The 20778-nt window shown below is 44.2% G+C and overlaps 2 protein-coding genes across 4 annotated transcripts; one reads left to right on the forward strand and one right to left on the reverse strand.

Annotated features, from left to right (window-relative positions):
- Positions 1-5886: 5886 nt before the first annotated feature.
- On the reverse strand, positions 5887-13607 carry LOC122921753. Of its 3 annotated transcripts, none has more exons than XM_044271974.1 (3): positions 13515-13607; positions 10755-11160; positions 5887-6634 (listed from the first exon to the last, which is right to left on the reverse strand). In XM_044271974.1, exons 2-3 carry the CDS (start codon positions 11090-11092, stop codon positions 5995-5997), a joined length of 978 nt encoding a protein of 325 aa, XP_044127909.1. In that variant the 5' UTR covers positions 11093-11160; positions 13515-13607; the 3' UTR covers positions 5887-5994. The 3 variants fall into 3 exon arrangements, with proteins under 3 accessions (XP_044127909.1, XP_044127910.1, XP_044127908.1); XM_044271975.1 differs by having other exon boundaries at positions 5887-6631; positions 13320-13571; XM_044271973.1 differs by having other exon boundaries at positions 13320-13571.
- Positions 13608-13615: 8 nt separating this feature from the next.
- Positions 13616-17720, forward strand: ZNF770 (zinc finger protein 770). The gene has a single exon (XM_044271976.1). The coding sequence runs from the start codon at positions 13922-13924 to the stop codon at positions 15890-15892; it is 1971 nt and encodes a 656-aa protein (XP_044127911.1). The 5' UTR covers positions 13616-13921; the 3' UTR covers positions 15893-17720.
- Positions 17721-20778: the final 3058 nt, after the last annotated feature.

Here is a 20778-nt window from a genome sequence, read left to right on the forward strand (position 1 = left end):
CGGCGTGGCATGGAGGCAATCAGCCTGTGGCACTGCTGAGGTGTTATGGAGGCCCAGGATGCTTCGATAGTGGCCTTAAGCTCATCCAGAGTGTTGGGTCTTGCGTCTCTCAACTTTCTCTTCCCAATATCCCACAGATTCTCTATGGGGTTCAGGTCAGGAGAGTTGGCAGGCCAATTGAGCACAGTAATACCATGGTCAGTAAACCATTTACCAGTGGTTTTGGCACTGTGAGCAGGTGCCAGGTCGTGCTGAAAAATGAAATCTTCATCTCCATAAAGCTTTTCAGCAGATGGAAGCATGAAGTGCTCCAAAATCTCCTGATAGCTAGCTGCATTGACCCTGCCCTTGATAAAACACAGTGGACCAACACCAGCAGCTGACATGGCACCCCAGACCATCACTGACTGTGGGTACTTGACACTGGACTTCAGGCATTTTGGCATTTCCCTCTCCCCAGTCTTCCTCCAGACTCTGGCACCTTGATTTCCGAATGACATGCAAAATTTGCTTTCATCCGAAAAAAGTACTTTGGACCACTGAGCAACAGTCCAGTGCTGCTTCTCTGTAGCCCAGGTCAGGCGCTTCTGCCGCTGTTTCTGGGGAATGCGGCACCTTTCGCCTGTACACGGGGGCTCTGGATGTTTCTACTCCAGACTCAGTCCACTGCTTCCGCAGGTCCCCCAAGGTCTGGAATCGGTCCTTCTCCACAATCTTCCTCAGGGTCCGGTCACCTCTTCTCGTTGTGCAGCGTTTTCTGCCACACTTTTTCCTTCCCTCAGACTTCCCACTGAGGTGCCTTGATACAGCACTCTGGGAACAGCCTATTCGTTCAGAAATTTCTTTCTGTGTCTTACCCTCTTGCTTGAGGGTGTCAATGATGGCCTTCTGGACAGCAGTCAGGTCGGCAGTCTTACCCATGATTGCGGTTTTGAGTAATGAACCAGGCTGGGAGTTTTTAAAAGCCTCAGGATTCTTTTGCAGATGTTTAGAGTTAATTAGTTGATTCAGATGATTAGGTTAATAGCTCGTTTAGAGGACCTTTTCATGATATGCTAATTTTTTGAGATAGGAATTTTGGGTTTTCATGAGCTGTATGCCAAAATCATCAATATTAAAACAATAAAAGGTTTGAACTACTTCAGTTGGTGTGTGATGAATCTAAAATATATGAAAGTCTAATGTTTATCAGTACATTACAGAAAATAATGAACTTTATCACAATATGCTAATTTTTTGAGAAGGACCTGTACAGTGTAGTGGACACCGACCTCCAACATCTCCCTTCAGACCGACATGTTTCAAGCCAGTGACCTCTTAATCATGATCATGTCGGTCTGAAGGGAGATGTTGGAGGTCGGTGTCCACTACACTGTATGTACCTTTTGGATATGAAATAAATACTGTGCAAGATTCCATTTAACTACGTGCTGGAAATTCCTCATTTGACGCTTTGTACTACGAAGTCGGCATGAACTGCTCCGATGCTCATGTCAGGGGGGCTGCCTGGGTGAAAATGGAGGACTGTCCAGATTCAGCTCTGAACCTGGACAACCCCTTTAACTATTAGTCAGTTCTAGCATCCTTGTAACATTTATACACAAAAATGCCCCCATCTTTCTCTGAACTACAAGATAAATTCCCGGTATTAGATTTCCTTTTATTCCCCCACTATATCCAGTGTTCTAGCTATGCCAGAGAAATATTATGCCAAAAAACACCCCAAGAATGTACCTCCCAATTTAAACCACCTATACTAGAGGCCAGCTCCCGTAGAGCCGCCATTACAGGCACATACAAATTCCTTTGTGCCCTTATTGATTTTGATGAGTCCCACCTCTCCATCACTAAATGGCACTCAGATGACCCTGGTCTCACATGCTACCTGATTGGCCAATCAGACAATGCCTTCATTATTTTATTACATTAATCCACAGGGCTTACATTACCCCCATGAGAGGTTATACAATGAGTATTTTCCCCAGTTCCCCAATGGTTCTGGGTTGAAGTTCACAAATTTACCACCCAACACCCCTTTGGATTCCACGTGGGCAATTATAGGCTATATAGATAAAATGCAACACAATATACCCAAAAAGGACTTAAAAGTATTACATATGGTTTCAGCCGGTGTAAAAAGAAGCAATATTTAAAGTCTGGAAGCAACCGCTCCCCCCGTCATTTAGTCTTTTCTCTGAGAAGCTATACTTTACTATGAAGATGGACTGAATAGCGGCGGCCCAGCACAAAGGGAGGAAGGTGAAGTCTTTATTTACAGCATGGAGTAAATACATTGCCCGGCGTCCTGCAGAGACTCGCTCTAAACTGCTCTCATGCTTTTCTTTGACCATATGGTACCAGACTCGTATAATGAGTAATGATCCCCCAATATCTGTCTCTTAAACTCTCACTCCAAAGTCCTGATATTTCTAAGGGTGGGTCATCAATAGTAAAAAGCGGACAACCCTTTCAGAGAACATATTAAAAAAAACATTGAAATAACAATTACCGAACTGGAAAGAAGATTTGGTGGACTGATGATAGGGAAAGACCAGGAAGGTATCGCAGGTGTTTCTCTATATTTGGCCTGAAGACCTCATCGCTCAAGGAGAGGAGGAAACTGACTCTAAGGCCCCTTCACACGAACGATACGGATGGTTTCCAATAAACAATGGTTTTGAACACAAGTGCAGTGAGTTTTGTCTGCGATTGCGTTCAGAGGTTCAGTTTCTTTTCACGTGGAAGCTATCAGTTTTGATGCGTTTTTCACAGGCGTGAAATAAAAAAAAACTTTAGAATTACAAACAACAACTCCTAGCATCCATCAGTGAAAAACACTTTGCATCCGGCTGGAAGCCCCATTCACTTTGGGACCAGGGCCGCATGAAAAACGCATAATATAGAACATGCTGGGATTTTAACGTAACCCAGAGATGATGCGTGAAAAACAACGCACATGTACAAAGACCCATTGAAATGAATGGGTCATGATTCACTGCGGATTTTATGCGTTCAATTCACTTATTGCACCTGTACAGAAAACTCGCTCACGTGAACAAGGCCGAATACAGAGGTATAAAATCATCTTGTTGAAGAATCACTTGCACAGTGAGTGCAGATTGCTAAAATTCTTAATCAAAGGCCAGTTTGCAGACATGTCTTATAGCGATTAGAAGGAGGTAATGTCAGAACTATTGGGTATAAAAAGAGTCCATAGTATAAGGCCTATACAGATGTATGGACATGAACATTAAGAACAACCATCTTATTTTGAAATGGCAGGATGAGTTCAGGATTTTCGAACTTAGAATCACTAACTCGAGATTAGACTTGTGTAAAGACTTTTGTTTATAAAACTTAGGAGGGTTTGCATAGTCTGCTCGTGTGAGAAGAAATCTAGACAGGTCTAATAAAATGTATTTACCCAGATAAGACACTGAAGGAGAAATGTGCGAGTTTTAGTTTATCTTCAGTGAATAGAAAGAGAGTGATTCACATCATTAGATGTTCTAATGTTACGATATAGGAAGTAAAGTATAATCATATAAGTGCCTTATATATAAGTATATTCATGGTATCTATTATAGAAATAGCTGGATTTATTATATAGTTTGAAAATGTATTTTAATATGTCACTATGGGAAGTAATTATTTCAGTCTCGGGTGTTACTTCAGGAGAATTGTAGAGAGATCATGAACAAATAGTGTACCTTCAATTTAAGACAATAGACAAAAGTATCACCAGAAAATGGTCTAAACCAATGAATCGAAAAGGGACTTTATAGTGTTTGTCTTAATTAGATAGGTTTAATCCTAGATTTAGAAATAGAATGGATGTCTGGGGGAATTATATACAAAGGTGTTTGTATGAATAGCATAGGACTCTGGATTGTGTGACTAGACTGGAAGTTATAGTGTATACCGTATATGATTACTTGGCGAGAATCAACATTCTAAATCCTGTTTTTAAAATCCGTTAATAAGTAAAATCTGAATTCCCAAAATGTATACATGGAGCCTTAGTGCCACCTAGTGTTAGGATAGAATTAAGGAATGTATTACGAAACCGGTAGGAGGTGCTATTCATGATGTCACTAGTTGTTGATTAAACTAGACCAGTCCCATTTTAGATGGGATAAAAAGATGATAGGGGCAGACAGAGGGATGATGTCCTTGAATCAGCTTGGGATGGTCATCTGGAAGAAAACATCTTGATCCATCCACTTGACCACCTGTTCAGCCATTGGAGGCAGCCACCTTAGAACCATTGAAACGGATTTCTGCTAGCTGACATTTTGGTATAGTATAACCTTACCTATATTATATAGGATAATTAATATAATATATATTCAATTAACCATACTTTGTGTATAGTATCTGTTTTGGAATACGATTGGGGAGTACCTGCAGCATCATCCTAAAACTTGATCCGATTCAGGGAGATTTATATGTACTGTTAGAAACACGGTATCATCTCCAAAGAACTGAATTCAGTTCTAGGCTGGTATGGTTCATTATGTATATATATTTGTATCAATAAAAGAGGAAATCTGAAAGAGACCAGATTTGGATTTTATTAGACATTTGTCGGCTGAAAGAAATCAGGTATCAAATTTATTTCAAATATAATTTAAGGGTATTGTCATAATAAGGCAGAGTAGTGGATATACATTTTAGATTATTTTGAGTTTCTTAAAATTTAGCATATCATTGATTGAATTTCAATTGTCACCAATTTTCTTATACATTAGTTTGCACCGTATTATTATTTAATAAATATATATTTTGATTTACCACCGCCTTCTTTTTGTCATCTAACGTCGCGCAGATCACGAGCTCGTTTTAGCTTGATATTTATGATAATAGATTAGAATCTCCTTCATTACAGATTCTAATTTATTTACATAAATAATATAGACTGTTAATTGGAGAAAGCATAAATATTCCGACAGTAATCCTGACAAAGGAGCCTTAGGACTCATTCACACATCAGTGTTAGATCAGCGATTTCCACCAACTTTCCCTTATACCTTATGTCTGTGGAGGCTCCAGACCTGTTTTAGGCTACTTTCACACTTGCGGCAGAGTGATCCGACAAGCAGTTCCATCGCCAGGACTGCCTGCTGGATCAGGCAATCTGAATGCAAACGGACAGCATTTGTAGACTGATCCGGATCAGTCTCACAAATGCATTCCAAGAACGGATCAGTCTCTCTGTTTGTCATAGAAACTGATCCGTTTGTCCGTATTTTTTTTTTCTCCACATTTTTACCAGTCTGTGCATGCGACGGACAGATCCAGCATTGCAGTATTTTTAATGCCGGATCCGGCAACCGATCCAGAATTTTGGACTGAGATAATACCGCAGCATGCTGTGGTATTTCCTCAGTCCAAAACGCCGTTCATTGACTGAACTGACGACATCCTGATGCATTCTGAATAGATTACTCTCCATTCAGAATGCATGGGGATAAAACTGATCAGTTATTTTCCGGTATTGAGCCCTTATGACAGAACTCTATGCCGGAGAAGAAAAACGCAAGTGTGAAAGTACCCTTAGGCCTCTTTCACACGACCGTTTTTTATTTTCCGTTTTGCGGGCCGTTTTTTGTGTTCCGTATACGGAACCATTCATTTCAATGGTTCCGCAAAAAAAATTGAATGTACTCCGTGTGCATTCCGTTTCCGTATTTCCGTTTAAAGATAGAACATGTCCTATTATTGCCCGCAAATCACGTTCCGTGGCTCCATTCAAGTCAATAGATCCGCAAAAAACCGGAACACATACGGAAATGCATCCGTATGTCTTCCGTATCCGTTCTTTGCGGAGCCATCTATTGAAAATGTTATGCCCAGCCCAATTTTTTCTATGAAATTACTGTATACTGTATATGCCATATGGAAAAACGGAACGGAAAAACGGATCAGTTTAAAACGGACCGCAAAACACTGAAAAAGCCATACGGTCGTGTGAAAGAGGCCTTAGGCTCACAATCACTGATGGAAATCAGTTTGGGTGGTGGAAGATGTGGCCTCTGGCCTAGACAGGGAAGGAGGAGGTGCTGGCCTTAGGCCTGCTACCCACTGAACATGGCAAATCATATCTTCGATGTCAGGCAGAGGCTGGTTGGAGCGAAAGACTGAAGTCACGGCATGAATGTATGACATGAAGTCTTCTTGTCTATCAGGACGCATCTGGCGACAGGAAGATGCAATCTCGTAGCCAAAATAATCGTACTCATCATCTCCATTCAGTCTTCGGATAAGGGACAGAGCCTCCCTGTGCAGTTGCCTGTCTATTAATTGCCGGGCTTCCTCATTCTGGCCACAGGTGGCAGATGTGCCGGTAGGGCGATTGGGATATGTGGTCGCCCTGACAGCAGCTGTTGTTGCAGGAGCAGTGGCTGGTGATACAGTGGTGATTAGCGCTGCTGCTGAAGATGTCCCCTCTCTTGGCGAGGGTGGTGTGGCCACCAAAGATGGTCTTGCTAGGTCCTTATTGTACCTCTCTGCTTTCTGTGCGTTCTTTTGATAACGGTCAGGAGTGGACTCCCCCTCCATGAGGTCCTGCTCCTCTTCTTTAACAAGGGACTTTGCCTGGCTCTGTGGCTCCTCAAATTTTCCAGATAATCTGCTAGAAATAAAATATTAGTAATGCAGTACAGCACGCACTTAACCACTTGCTTACCGCTGCATTGTATAGGTAGGGGCGGTAAGCTGTTAACTGTAATCGGCCGTATAAAAGCAGTGGGTACATTGCAATCTGCCGGCGCCCTGTTACACTGCAGATCCCCGTGACATTAGACAGCAACGGTCACAGTGAAGATCCCAGAGACCAGCCAAAGTGCTCTCCGGGCATCTGATCCCTGTTCTCGTGATTGGTGGGGCTCCCACCAATCTAACAGTTATCCCCTATAAGCGGAATACTTCTTCTGACTGTGGCAGGAAGGGGTTAATTCCCCCCCCCCCCCATAAAATAGTCCAAAAAAAAATTAGACCTATAAGTTATTAGTTAATAAGCAATAGGTCAAATTCTGCTACAATCACTGTAACTGGGATACTATATTATTATATAAATACCACATTTACTTACCATAGATTAAAAGTATAATGTTTATTCAAAAGACACAAATCATATAAATTCCATAATAATGGTTAGCATGTGGTGAAGATATCCAATTAGAAGCGCCACCTAACCTGAATTAGTGCACCTGATGGTAATAGGTCAATGGAAAGGTACTAGGTAGAGAGTAAGATCTAGTAGACATACTATGCACTGAATTAAGTATAACAGGGAGATCCACCCTCTGAAAGTGTATCAGTGTGCTCGTAACAAACACTCTCTTCTGCCATATACCAAGACCAGAAAATGTCTGGAAAGACTACTAGAGTAACAGAAAATAATCATACCAGATAGTGACAGGAAAAGTGGACGCTGCCTCCTCCACGTACGTTTCGCCGTTCTGCTTCCTCAGGAGGAGTGGTTTTTGTGGGGCTATGGGGTTGATTTTTAAAGAGAGAAGTGTCCTATAGGAGGACCTGTCTTGGGGTCATATGATGCATACAGCGAATGATGGCTCCCTGCGGCGCATGACGAATCAGATGCGGCCACATCATATCCGCTTCCGCCCTTCACAGGCCTAGGACGGCACGGACTGACGTCACCGGCGGACAATCTCCTTGGAGACTGAGAAGCTAGCGGGCCGTCTAACCGTCAGGCGCACTGAGCCATACTCGCGGCGCAGAAAGACAACAATTAAAAAGGTGAGAAGAACTTGAAATGGGAATACAAAAAGGGAAAGGGAGAAAAACAGAAAGACTTGTGTGACAGAATGCTAGCGCATAGAGCGATCGCCCAAAATATTGGCAGCGCAAAAAGATGCTAATGTACTAATACGTTATAAAGTGCAATATTACATGCGGCTATTAGCAGCAATAAATAATCTCAGTTATGTTAAAAATACAAACCGATCTATGGGAAGTAAATTTACTCTCTTTTGTGTGGTATTTACCTATAAGTTATTAGTTTTAGCAAAAGTATAGCAGACTACATACAAAAAAAAATAATGTATATATAGTAGTTTTAGCAATAGTGTGTAAAATATACAAACATTTATTTTTTTCCTTTTCCCAACCTAATTTTTATAAAAATATATAGGTATTTTAGCTATACTTACACTGAGCAAAAATATAAACTCAACACTTTCGGTTCTGCTTTCATTTTGCATGATCTGAGCTCAAAGATCTGAAACATTTTCTACATAAACAAAAGACCCATTACTCTCAAATATTGTTCACAAATCTGTCTAAATCTGTGTTAGTGAGCACTTCTCCTCTGCCGAGATAATCCATCCCACCTCACAGGTGTGGCATATCAAGGTGCTGTTTAGACAGCATGAATATTGCACAGGTGTGCCTTAGACTGCCCACAATAAAAGGCCACTCTGAAATGTGCACAGTTTTGCCTTGCTGGGGGAGGTGTGAGAAAACCAGTCAGTATCTGGTGTGGCCACCATTTGCCTCATGCAGTGCAACACATCTCCGTCACGTAGAGTTGATCAGGTTGTTGATTGTGGCCTGTGGAATGTTGGTCCACTCCTCAATAGCTGTGCGAAGTTGCAGAATATTGGCAGGAACTGGAACACGCCGTCGTATACACCGATCCAGAACATCCCAAACATGCTCAATGGGTGACATGTCCGGTGAGTATGCTGGCCATGCAGGAACTGGGATGTTTTCAGCTTCCAGGAATTGTGTACAGATCCTTGCAATATGGGTCCGTGCATTTTCTTGCTGCAACAGTAGGTGATGGTCGTGGATGAATGGCACAACAATGGGCCTCAGGATCTCGTCACGGTATCTCTGTGCATTCAAAATGCCATCAATAAAATGCACCTGTGTTCGTTGTCCATAACATACGCCTGCCCATACCATAAGCCCACTGCCACCATGGGCCACTCGATCCACAACGCTGACGTCAGCAAACCGCTCACCCACACTGTCTGCCATCTGCGCTGAACAGTGAAAAACGGGACTCATCCGTGAACAGAACTCCTCTCCAACGTGCCAGATCCAATCGAATGTGAGTATTTGCCCACTCAAGTCGGTTACGACGACAAACTGCAGTCAAGTCCAGACCCCGATGAGGATGATGAGCATGCAGATAAGCTTCCCTGAGACGGTTTCTGACAGTTTGTGCAGAAATTCTTTGGTCATGCAAACCAATTGTTGCTGCAGCTGTCCGAGTGGCTGGTCTCAGACGATCATGGAGGTGAACATGCTGGATGTGGAGGTCCTGGGCTGGTGTGGTTACACGTGGTCTGCGGTTGTGAGGCCGGTTGAATGTACTGCCAAATTCTCTGAAAAGCATTTGAAAACTGCATATTTCAGAGTGGTCTTTTATTGTGGGCAGTCTAAGGCACACCTGTGCAATATTCATGCTGTCTAATCAGCACCTTGATATGCCACACCTGTGAGGTGGGATGGATTATCTTGGCAAAGGAGAAGTGCTCACTAACACAGATTCAGGGCTCATGCACACGACCGTGCTGTTTTTTTGCGGTCCGGCCATGTGCCTTCCGCAAAACGGACAAGAATAGGACACGTCTCATAATTTTTGCAGGGTCACGGAACGGAACAACGGATGCGAACAGCACACAGAGTGCTGTCCGCATCTTTTGCAGACCCATTGAAATGAATGGTTCCGTATATGGAATTAAAATACGACCCGTATACGGAACGCAAAAAACGTTTGTGTGCATGAGCCCTTAGACAGATTTGTGAACTATATTTGAGAGTAATGGGTCTTTTGTGTATGTAGAAAATGTTTCAGATCTTTGAGTTCAGCGCATGCAAAATGGGAGCAAAACCGAAAGTGTTGCGTTTATATTTTTGCTCAGTGTAGTATAGTTTATTCATAAAATATAAAACAGCATGCATATTTTTTAATTTACCATTTTTTGTTTTTAAAAAGCCAAAAGCTTAAAATTTCCCCAAGATGAATAACTTTAGGGAGTCAACATTAAAGGGGTTGTCTGGGCTTTTAGTATTGATAACCTAGCCTCAGGACAGGTCATCAATATCAGATGGACGGGGGTCTGACACCCATCGGCTATACAAGGAGACTGCGCGCGCACCTCTGCCGTTTATGGCAAAGCAGCAGCGAACAAGAAGCGAGATGGTAGACGACATGTGCGTCTCCTCATACAGCTGATCAGCAGAGGTGTAGGGTGTCGGACCCCCGCCGATCTGATATTGATGACCTATGGTGGGGATAGATCATCAATATTAAAAGCCCGGACAACCCCTTCTAAAAATATATAGTCACTTTGAAGGAGTTTCTAATGTTTTGGCACTGTTCTGGCAGTATGGTGCCATAGAACCTGCAACAGAAAGATAATCAGCTAAAATCCAAAATGTACTCCAGTCCTTTTAAGTCATGCTGTGGGCCCAGGCAATAGATACATTACACAATTAAGCTTCCATTTTCACATTACAAACATACGGTAATGTTTTGTCTAGTTAGAAAGGAAAAATAAGAAAGAAAACAAAAACTTTTCATAATTTTCAGTTTTTCCTTCAATATATTTTTCTTATATTTGTTATCTAATGGCACAAAAGAAAGGTCTAAGTGCTGTTTTCTCTTTAAACAGCTGATTGGTGGGGGGGCTGCGTTGGATCCCCTCCGAACTGATAGCCCATCCTGAGGAGAGGTCATCAATAGAATAAAGTGGACAGTCACTTTAAATGCTTACTTGCAGTATTTGCTCTCACGAAGTCTTCTATTTATGGTAGTCTTAGATACTGATGCACCTACTTCCTGGAGATTGTACTTCACTTGGGTGGATGTTGTGAAGGGGTTTTTCTCCAACATGGAAAGGATTCTGTGATCATCCACCAGTGTGGTCTTTCGTGGACGTCCAGGCCTTTTTGAGTTCTCGAGCTCGCCAGTGCGCTCTTTTTTTACTAGAATGTTCGAAACTGTTGATTTGGCCACTTCTAACATTACCGATATTTCTCTGATGGATTTCTTCTTCTTTCTCAGGCTAATGATTTCCTGCTTCACTTCCATTGAGAGCTCCTTTGACCGCATGTTGTGGGTTCACAGCGACAGTTTCCAAATGCAAATCCCACACCTGGAATCAACTCCAGACCTTTTACCTGGATGATGGATTACAAGGGAATAGCCCATGAAATAGCTTTTGAGATAATTGTCCAATTATGCAGTAATAATTATTAGAGCAGTAATAATTATGTCTAGACCTAACTGTATAATAAAAGTGACATGTTTACTACAAAGGAAATAGAGAACAGTGAAATGCCATAAAAAAAAAAAAAAAAAAAAAAATTCAACTCCCCCCAGAAAGTGACTGAAAATAAATAAGTTACATGTACCCCAAAATATAAACAGACGTACAAATAATCTAGGGACAAGCGAATAGATTCATTCATGTAGGAATTCTCCGTCCGTGAGGGACAGTCCCTCTACAGACGATTCCCCACTGTGCCGGCAGATTAACATGACCGCACCATGATAATCTCGCGCACGTGCCATTACTGCCGGTATCAGCGCATGTGGAGCTGATCTGCCTACACATCAACAAATCAGCGATAGATTGTACACACCACTAAAATAAAAAAAATGTAATCTAGTTTAATTGAAGTATAACAAGTAAGACATGATACATATAGGATAAAGCACCATTACTTCGAGGAGCTTATTATGTTCATATCAGAATATCCAATATACATCCCACTGATATTGTATTGTTTACATATCGGTTATCCTATGGGAGAACCAGCAATAGACATACGGTGATTCGTTACTGTCAATGTTGAAGAGCACCAATCCCCCCCACACTTTTTGAAACTTTTCAGGGCATTTCCTATTTTGATACAATATATTCTCTAAAGGAATAATCTGGTTCACCAAAAGTCTCAGCTTTTAATATCTGCATTTATGACTAGCCAGTATAGTCAGTGGCATATCCGTGTGGTGCATTTTTTCTGTGATTTATGATTATATTTTCATCCGCACAATGCTCCGTTTTGTGTAGGATGCCTTTGTGGTGCATGTGGACCGCGCCGACATCCTCCACCGTATGCAAAATATTTTTTGCTGGGGATAGTCGTTTGCTGCGGTCCACATGCGGTGGGGCTGCTCCCCCAATGAAAAACACGCTACAGTGTTAGGGGTTGAGCAGCTCCCCCAGATTTGCCACTATATTTCTGTGTTTTTCACCAGAGATTGCCACTGATTTATTGTGGGCGGTCTACCTGCCATCCACCTAGGTGCTATTGCTTTTCTGGGTAGAAACATTAAAATACGTTTAGCGCTGCAAGCAAATTCCTTGATGCAGATTCATAGGCATATTATCCGCACATGCGCTGATAACGCCTAGAAATGGGGCATGCACAAGATTATTAAGGCCGCGCGAAATGCAAAGCCATGTTAATCTGCTGGCAGAAGGAGCGTCTAGAGCTGTGGGGCGCTCACTCACAAGTGTAAAGTCATGTAGCTGAAGGAATCCCCAAACTAATCCCACCAAAATAACGTGTTCAGAACACATGCATTCCACTGCACCCAAGGTCCCCGCACGGGACTGCATCCCGGTGCGGCCGCCGTCCACGCACAGGACTGCATCCCGATGCGGCCGCCGTCCACGCACAGGACTGCATCCCGATGCAGCCGCCTTCTCCGCACAGGACTGCATCCCGGTGCGGCCGCAGTCCCTGCAGAGGACTGCATCCCGGCTGGCTGAATGAGCATTGCTCCCGGGCATGGCTCAGGCTGGCAGAGAGAGAGAACGAGAGAGAGAATGAGGCGATTTGAGTGATTTGGTGGCACAGTGGCCATAGTCCCTCCCTTCTACTCCCCTCTTTGAAGTATATTAATTGCGCACCTCCACACGATTAAATCATTGGTGGCAGCTTCTAATCGGAACCCCAGCAGTGTATTTGGTACCATGGCAGCCAGGACGCTCGCGAAGCTCTGTGCTGCTGTGTGCACTATGTACGGGGCAGCAGGGAGGGTGAGGTCCTATTCACCCTGATAGAGCTCTATTAGGACAAGGGTTCTAGCCCCTAAGGAGGCTGATAGTTATTAAACAAAAAGTAAAAAAAAAAAAAATATTTACACCCCCCCCCCCCCCCAAATATAGAATATATTGTGATATATATCACACATTCTTAAAATTATATCGCAATATAGATATTAGGCCATATCGCCCACCCCTACCTCAGATCAGCCCAAAGACCCCCGCCGGCTCAGCTCAATCAGCGGCAGCCCACAGAGTGATCCCAGGCCCCAACATACTTACCTGTTCTGAGCCGCCGAGGAGGGTAAGTATATTAAAGGGGCAGGCCGCGCGGAAACGAGGAGCGCTGGGCCCCGGGTACAGCACTACTGCAGGGGTCCACAGGCCGGGCCGCCCCCTGTATGTACGCCAGTGTCTGCAGATTATTCCATCCCGTTGCACCCACAGTCCGTGCAGAGCATTGCAGCTGTAGCTCACCTCCTGTTGATGCTTTCCCAGGACCCAGCGTCCTTCGCCGCCGCAGAATCTGGAGAAGAGCTCCTCCCACAGAAGCCTGGTCACATGGGCATGACGTCACCGAAGGTCCTGCAGCTGACTAGGGAATAACATCTCCGGGCGCTGGGTTATGGAGTGTATGGGCTCCCCAGAGGTCCAGGTCACGTGAAGAGGACCTGCTCAACGCCCCCACCCCAAGGAGTCCTCAGCCGGGCACCTGCAGAGCAGTGTGTGGGGGAGGTCCAAGGATACAGGACATAGGAGCCCCTCTGACAGATGAGTCAGGAGACGTCCAGTAAATGGAGCCTCCTCACTAGGACCCATGTGAGGCTCTAGCCCCCATCCCTGGAGCCATGTAAGACCAAGCAGGAAGGCTACTGCCAGAGAAGATGCTTAAGAGCCAGCAGTACAGGAATCTCAAGAAAGCCCCAAGGAGGAGGCCATATTGCTGCGATGCTTGCCCCAAGCAATTTGAAACTCCTTCTAAACTGGCAAGACATTACCTGACCCATACCGGCCAGAAGCCCTTTCCATGCCTGGACTGCAGTAAGACGTTCCGCCAGTTAGTGCACCTAGAACGACACATGGTGACCCACAGGCTCCCTTTCCAATGCAATATCTGTCTCCGCCACTTTAAAAATTCAGAGACGTTTCTCAGGCACCAGCAGCTGCATCATTCGGGCCCCGTAAAGGAAGTGAGGTTGTCCAAGAGACCTTCCAGGCCTGTTCAGAAGAGCTCCTTCTCTGGACCGCTCTATTGCTTTGGTTGCCAGAAAACATTTGCGAGCGAAGAAAAGCGTTTGCTTCATCACTGTGATCTTATGAACGTCACCATGGTTAAAAGAAGCCAACCGCGGCGATGCGAGTTCTGTTATAAGATGTTTCCTTCTCGCTCCAAGCTGGAGAGGCACTTAATGATCCACACAGGCCAGAAACCATTCACCTGTGCACTTTGTGGGAAAGCCTTTAGACAGAAAACACACCTGAAAATCCATCAGCTCACTCACTCTCATGAGAAACCCTACCAGTGCAATCAATGTGAGAAGTCCTTCAAGATACCAGAGAAGCTTCTCAAACACCAAGAGATGCACACAAACCCCTCATTTGTCCACAGCCAGGAGAAGGGTCCCAGAACCGAACCTTTGGAAGTGAAGCAGGAGGAAGACGAGGGCCTCTGCATATTTCTTATTCCTTTCCAGTGTTCCTCTTGTGGACAGCACTTTGAGGACAAGGACATTCTGGACAGCCATGAATGTTTCATAAAAACAGTTGTTTCTGAAAGTGTGAATTCAGCCAGAAGACCTTCTAGTAGAGGATTTGTCAAGAAAACAAACCTTCGTGAATATTACATGGATGGAGATGTTCATCCAAATGTTTCATATCCAGCTGGGAGATTTTTTCAAGCAGAGCACCTGGAGGAATCCGATCATGTGGGCACCAATGAAACAGAAACTCCACAGCTTGGTGTCCCTAAGGAACTGTTTAGGAAAGGGAAACCACGGGGGAAAAGTTTTAGGCATTGTCAGGGAGACATGGAAATATATTTCCAACACCAACCGCTTAGGATGAACTTCCCCGAAGTGCTGGAAAACCAGAATGGTGAAACTATTTGTGCTACATTTCATACTTATAACCAAGGTCAACATGGACAGGAGAGTCACTCGCTTCACCAATTTCTTCAAGGAGCACAGGGCATCTTGCTTCAAAGACACAAAATGGCTAAATGTGACCAGTGCAATAAGACGTTCCCTTCCAAGTCTAAGTTACGCAGACATTACCTCATCCACACGGGGCAAAAGCCTTTCACATGCACTGAATGCGGGAAGACATTTCGCCAGTCTTCTCACCTAAAACGCCACCTAGAAACTCATGTCCAAAAAGTTCCTGTACTCAGATCACCGGAGGGGCTGGAAGAGTGTTATTCCACGTTTTGTCAGCAGCAGGCCGCTAGTTTCCCCTTGTCCCAGAATTGTTACGACTCTGCGGTAAACACTGAAGAACTTGATCAAGTAACATCTTTTGTGGTTTCCGATATAAAAGTAGAAAGCGAATCCATGGAGTTGTCTCCTGGGGGTCAAACACGAGGAATGCGTAAGCAGGCAAGGATCAGTGTATCTAAGAAGCGCAGTGCAAAATCCCATCAGGACCCTCCCCTGAAGAAAGTGAGGACTCGCGCTGTCCCGAAGAACTACAAGTGCAGCGTGTGCACCAAAACCTTCCTTTCCCCTTCCAAACTTGAGCGTCACTATCTAATGCATGCTGGTCAAAAACCCTTTGAATGTACGGAGTGTGGTAAATCTTTCCGTCAGGATCCTCACCTGAAACGGCACATGCAGACTCATATTCGAATGAAGAAGTAAACTGAAGATGGTGGCATCTCTCAGAGGACATGTCCTCATGTAGAGGGTTGTTTTTTTTTTTTGACAATAACTAAATTACACTTTATTGCTTTGAGAGAAAAAAAATTGTGGCCAGAAAAAAACTGTCCTTGTCCAGCAACCAATCACAGTGCAGCTTCTGTTTTTCCTTAGAGGTTGAAGCTGAGTTCTGATTGGCTGCTAAGGACGAGAACGCCAACACTTTGTGTCTGACAGTGTTGATAAATATGGTTCATTGTGTTTATTGGTCTACTCACTGGTTATATAGCAAAAACTTAAAAATTAATAAGATTACGGTGTATTTCTGTTAAGGCTCTTGCACACGACCATAGTATTTTTTGCGGTCTGCAAATTGCAGACCTGAAAAAGGCGGAAACCAGACGTGTGCGTTCCGCATTTTGCACAACGGAACGTCCGACCCATAATAGAACAGTCCTATCCTTGTCCGTAATACGGACAGGAATAGGACGTTCTATATTTTTGTGGATGCTGTGGAACGGACATGCGGACAGTACACAAGTGAATGGGTCCACATCCGACCCACGAAAAATACGGATCGGGTGCGGACCAAAAATATGTTTGCGTGGATGAGCCCTTATTGTATTATTTTGTGTGTTACACTGTGTATTTCTAAGGCTTCGCTCTCATCTCCGGCAGAGGAACAGACCACTGGAGTTACCGTATCTGGCACTGCTGGATCCCTATTCACTTTCTGCCGGAAATTACCGCTGCATGCATAGATTGGCAAAACTGAGATGTGAACGAAGCCTTAGAATCTTTAGATGTTCTGTTACCTTATCTTTATTGTGGATGTATTTTTGATGTGATTCTTGGGAAACTAAAGCACGTCTTAAAAATATATGGGCATATACACTGAAAAATGGAGGTGCCGAGTGGTCAATCGGTGAACCTGAGCGGGGGTTCATATGCTGTATGTCCATATATTTAGTGCCGCAAAAGTGAGCTGATCCTGTAAGAGTAGGAGATCCTTTTGTTGGCAAAGGTTTGTCTGCTATTGGTTCTGTTAACCCTAAGATACTGGCCGCTGTTTAGTGTGTCCACTATATGATGGTTTGGTAGAGTTTTCTACGCCAGTCTTTCTTTCAAAAATACTGGAACCCTGTGCAAAGTCAAAACTGTAATGTGAACAGAGCCTAATGTGAATTTTGCTGGCATCTGCCCACATTTTTGGCATGAGATATACTGGACTTAAAGGGGTCGTCTCACTTCAGCAAATGGCATTTAAACTTAATCCCAGACACTCACTAATGTATTGTGATTGCCCATATTGCCACCTTTGCTGGCTGGATTCATTTTTCCATCACATTATACACTGCTTGTATCCAGGAGTTACGACCACCCTACAATCCAGCAGCAGTGGTCGTGTTTGCACAGTATAGGAAAAAGCGTCTGCCTCTCTGGTGGCCAGGACCACAGGAATGTGCATAGCCATGCATGCGCTGCAGCTCCTGTCCCTTGTATCTGCGCTGCAGAGTGGTTGTAACCTCTGGAAATGAGCAGAGTATAATGTAATGAATCCAGCCAGCAAAGGAGGCAATATGGACAATCACAATACATTAGTAAGTGCCTGGTATTAACCTTCTCTACATGATAAATGCCATTCACAGAAGTGAGACACCCCCTTTAAATACAGCTGTGTGAATGAACTCTAGGTTTATAGAAGCTGTGATTTTTTTTTTTTCTTTTCTCTTTTGGTATCAAAACTGCTGTATTTTGTTTATTTTATTAATATAACTTATAAATCTTCTGTATTTAATTTAGCTATAACCTCTGCCAGTCCTCTATAAAGTTTCTTTTAAAAGATAATGTGAGTGAAAATGTGAGCAGTTTGTGTTTCTCATTTGTGACATTGCCATTGAGCACAGATGGGTTGGCATTGCACCGTAGAGGGGCCATTCCAGGGTGCGTATCACACAGAGAAAGTGCCCCTCTAGTCATGCCACCTTTATACTGGCTGTGGCACTGGTAGCACCTTTTATGTAGGTTCTAGGGCTATTAGAGCACGCACGGCATATTACAGTATCATGAAGACCCTAAAGGCAGGTTTACACTGCCCAATTGGCAGGGGCGAACATTCATACAAATGCTCGTTCCCGATAACCTGTCTGTGTGATGTGCCACCGATCACCTAATGAACAAGAAAAACGCTCGTTCATTGGGTGAAACAAACGTTCATGTGGACAGCGCAGTCATCATTTCTGGGCAGTAGACATCGATCTGCTGCCAAGGAACAATGAATCTGTATGGGGATGGGAGATAGCAGTACTAATCACTCATCCTCATACTGTGGAGGTGATCACTGCGTGTAAATGCAGCGGTCTCCTCCACTGACGAGCAGGCATTTGTCCGGAAGGAACGCTTCCTTCCCAACTATCACCTGTGTAAACCAGCCTTATCACTGATCTAACAAAAGTTGACCCTCAGTACGTTACCCCTGTGGGGTCATGTAGGTCACAGCAATTAGATCTGATATTTTAGGTTTTTGTGTTTTGGGTTATCTCCTCTTCAGGGATACTGGTACATTTAGTTCTGTATATCTGATGGACTTGGTATCACCTACCCTTATAGCTAATTACACATAGCGGTGACCTAGTGGCACACTGTGCGGTAGGTGCATGTGGACTCGGACATTCAGGGGGTTTTCTCATCATTGATATTTATGGCCTATTGAGCTGATATGCCAGAAATGTCTCACTCTGGGTTCCTGGCCCATGTCCTGTTCTTGTAGCCACTAGAGGAGAGTGGTCAGGAGGTCCGACCCCCGCCAGTTGGACGTTTCTAGCGTACCCTCCCTGGGAAAAATCTCTACAAACTTGTTAAAGGAAATAATGTATTATGAGATATCAGATATCAAAATTCTTTCTGAAGAAACACAAGTTTGGGTAAGTTTATAGAATATGACCATCTATAAAAAAAAAATGCATCAAGTTTTCTGGGCTAACAATATTGAAGACCAATCCTAAGGATAGCTCATCAGTATCGGATCGGTGGTGGTCTGACACCTGGCACCTCAGGGATCAGCTGTGATCGGCAGGTGTCAGAACTGCCACTGAGAATGGAGCTGGAAGCTCGAGTGTTTGCATCGGCCTCACAGAACTCATTGCGCCAGCTGCGCAAACATATCCTCGCCCGAAGTAACGGGAGCGGCTGGGCTCCAACTGCCGGAGGGACGTCCCCTTGGGCTCCTTATTGAGGTACTTTACATATTAATAAAACCGATTTTATAGACCAAATAAGACACAGGGCAGTTATACTAGTATATTTTAACGTAAATCGTGGAGACTGATGTGGTCACGTTATTAGCTCAGTAAGTAAAATCCAGGTTACAGTGTCCTTTTAAGGGCTTGTTCACACGACCGTGTGAAGCCCGTGCTGTGGACCACAAATTGCGGTCTGCTAAGCACTGGCATCTGTTGTGTGGCAGCCGCATAGGGATTGCGGCCCCATTCACTTGAATAGGTCCGCGATCCCTCCATTCCGCAAAAAGATAGAGCAAGCTCTATCTTTTTGCGGTGCGGACGCATGGAACCTCAGAAAGCACTCCGTAGTGTTCCATTCTGCATCTCCGGACCTATTGAAATGAATGGATCCGCATCCGTGATGCGGAATGGCCATGGAACGGGACCTGTGTATTGCGGATCCGCAAATGCGGTCCGCAATACGGGCACGGGCTTCACACGGTCATGTGAACGAGCCCTAACCCTGCAAGTTTCACAGTGGCCACTAGGCCTGATAACAGGACATGACTTGCGCTTAACTTTTCACTAGCTATCTGGTTATCATCACAGGCAGGATTACAATGACAAATAACACTTCTACACGGATAACACAAGATCCACCATTTACAATAGGCGATATAACCGCTTATCCACTCCCTCCTGACCTCTGCACAGCATGCCTAGAAAACTTTCTCCTAGAAGTCAGTGGAGGTCCCATCCTGTCACTGTGTCTATGACCCATGTACTTGCTCTCAGGAAGTCTTCACGTATTTTAGGCCTAGTAGCCAAAGTGCAGGATTGTATACGTTTCCGTTTGGTCCTACTTGCACAATCGCCATTAACGCTGCAGTGACTAGCCATGGAGCGTTATGAGATGCGTAGGCATCGGCTTATCGGTCACGTCTCACCGGCCTGCAGGGGCACTGGGGAAAAGGCTGTGTTCAGATGTCGTGGACTGTATGCGATCCCACATGATGGATACTTACGGTACCTGCACACTTACAGATTAGGCAATCCAAATCTCATGAACATGGGGTTTATTTTGCACACGTGGAAAGTGACCTGTGGTGCGGATGCCAAAATCTGCATCCTGCCTATTGTGTGTGCCGCTCACAGATGGGGTACTGTGCTTTTCCCAATAGACTTCCATAAGGTTGTTAAAACAGACAAAAAATCTGCACCAAAGCTGGCATAGATTTATGAGCGTTTTTTAAGGAGTTTTTCATGCACATTTTCTGCATACAAACCTGCACCATGCGCAGTCGCGGCTGACTGTGACTCTTGTGACCGGTCTGAGTTTTTTTTTAGTATTATTTCTTCCAGGTTATTTAATTGTCGTGTGACAGTGAATCCCATACAAATCTGAGACATTTTTTGGTTGCACATGTTCAAGACTTGATGTCACGTGACCAAAGCTGCTCTGTGGCCCTTTTATAAAGGAATGACAGGGCAACGTGGAGCAGTTCCCATGGCAACCAATGAGGCTCTGCTTTCATACGGCTGGAATCTGATAAGCTACTGTAAAAACCACCCCTGTGCACTGGACATGCCGTATACAGCCAAACTATTAATTAGCCTGCGGCCATTAAAGGGGTTGGCCGGTTTCCTCAGGATGGGTCCTCAATATAG

The sequence above is a fragment of the Bufo gargarizans genome, chromosome 11 (genome assembly GCF_014858855.1).
Source record: "Bufo gargarizans isolate SCDJY-AF-19 chromosome 11, ASM1485885v1, whole genome shotgun sequence".
Classification (NCBI taxonomy): domain Eukaryota; kingdom Metazoa; phylum Chordata; class Amphibia; order Anura; family Bufonidae; genus Bufo; species Bufo gargarizans.

Coding starts and splice junctions, on each gene's coding strand:
- ZNF770 (XM_044271976.1), top strand. CDS start 13,922: ATGCTTAAGAGCCAGCAGTACAGGAATCTCAAGAAAGCCCCAAGGAGG.
- LOC122921753 (XM_044271974.1), bottom strand. CDS start 11,092: ATGCGGTCAAAGGAGCTCTCAATGGAAGTGAAGCAGGAAATCATTAGC. Junction 6,635..10,754: donor CGTGAGAGCAAATACTGCAA/GTAAGCATTTAA, acceptor TTTTATTTCTAG/CAGATTATCTGGAAAATTTG.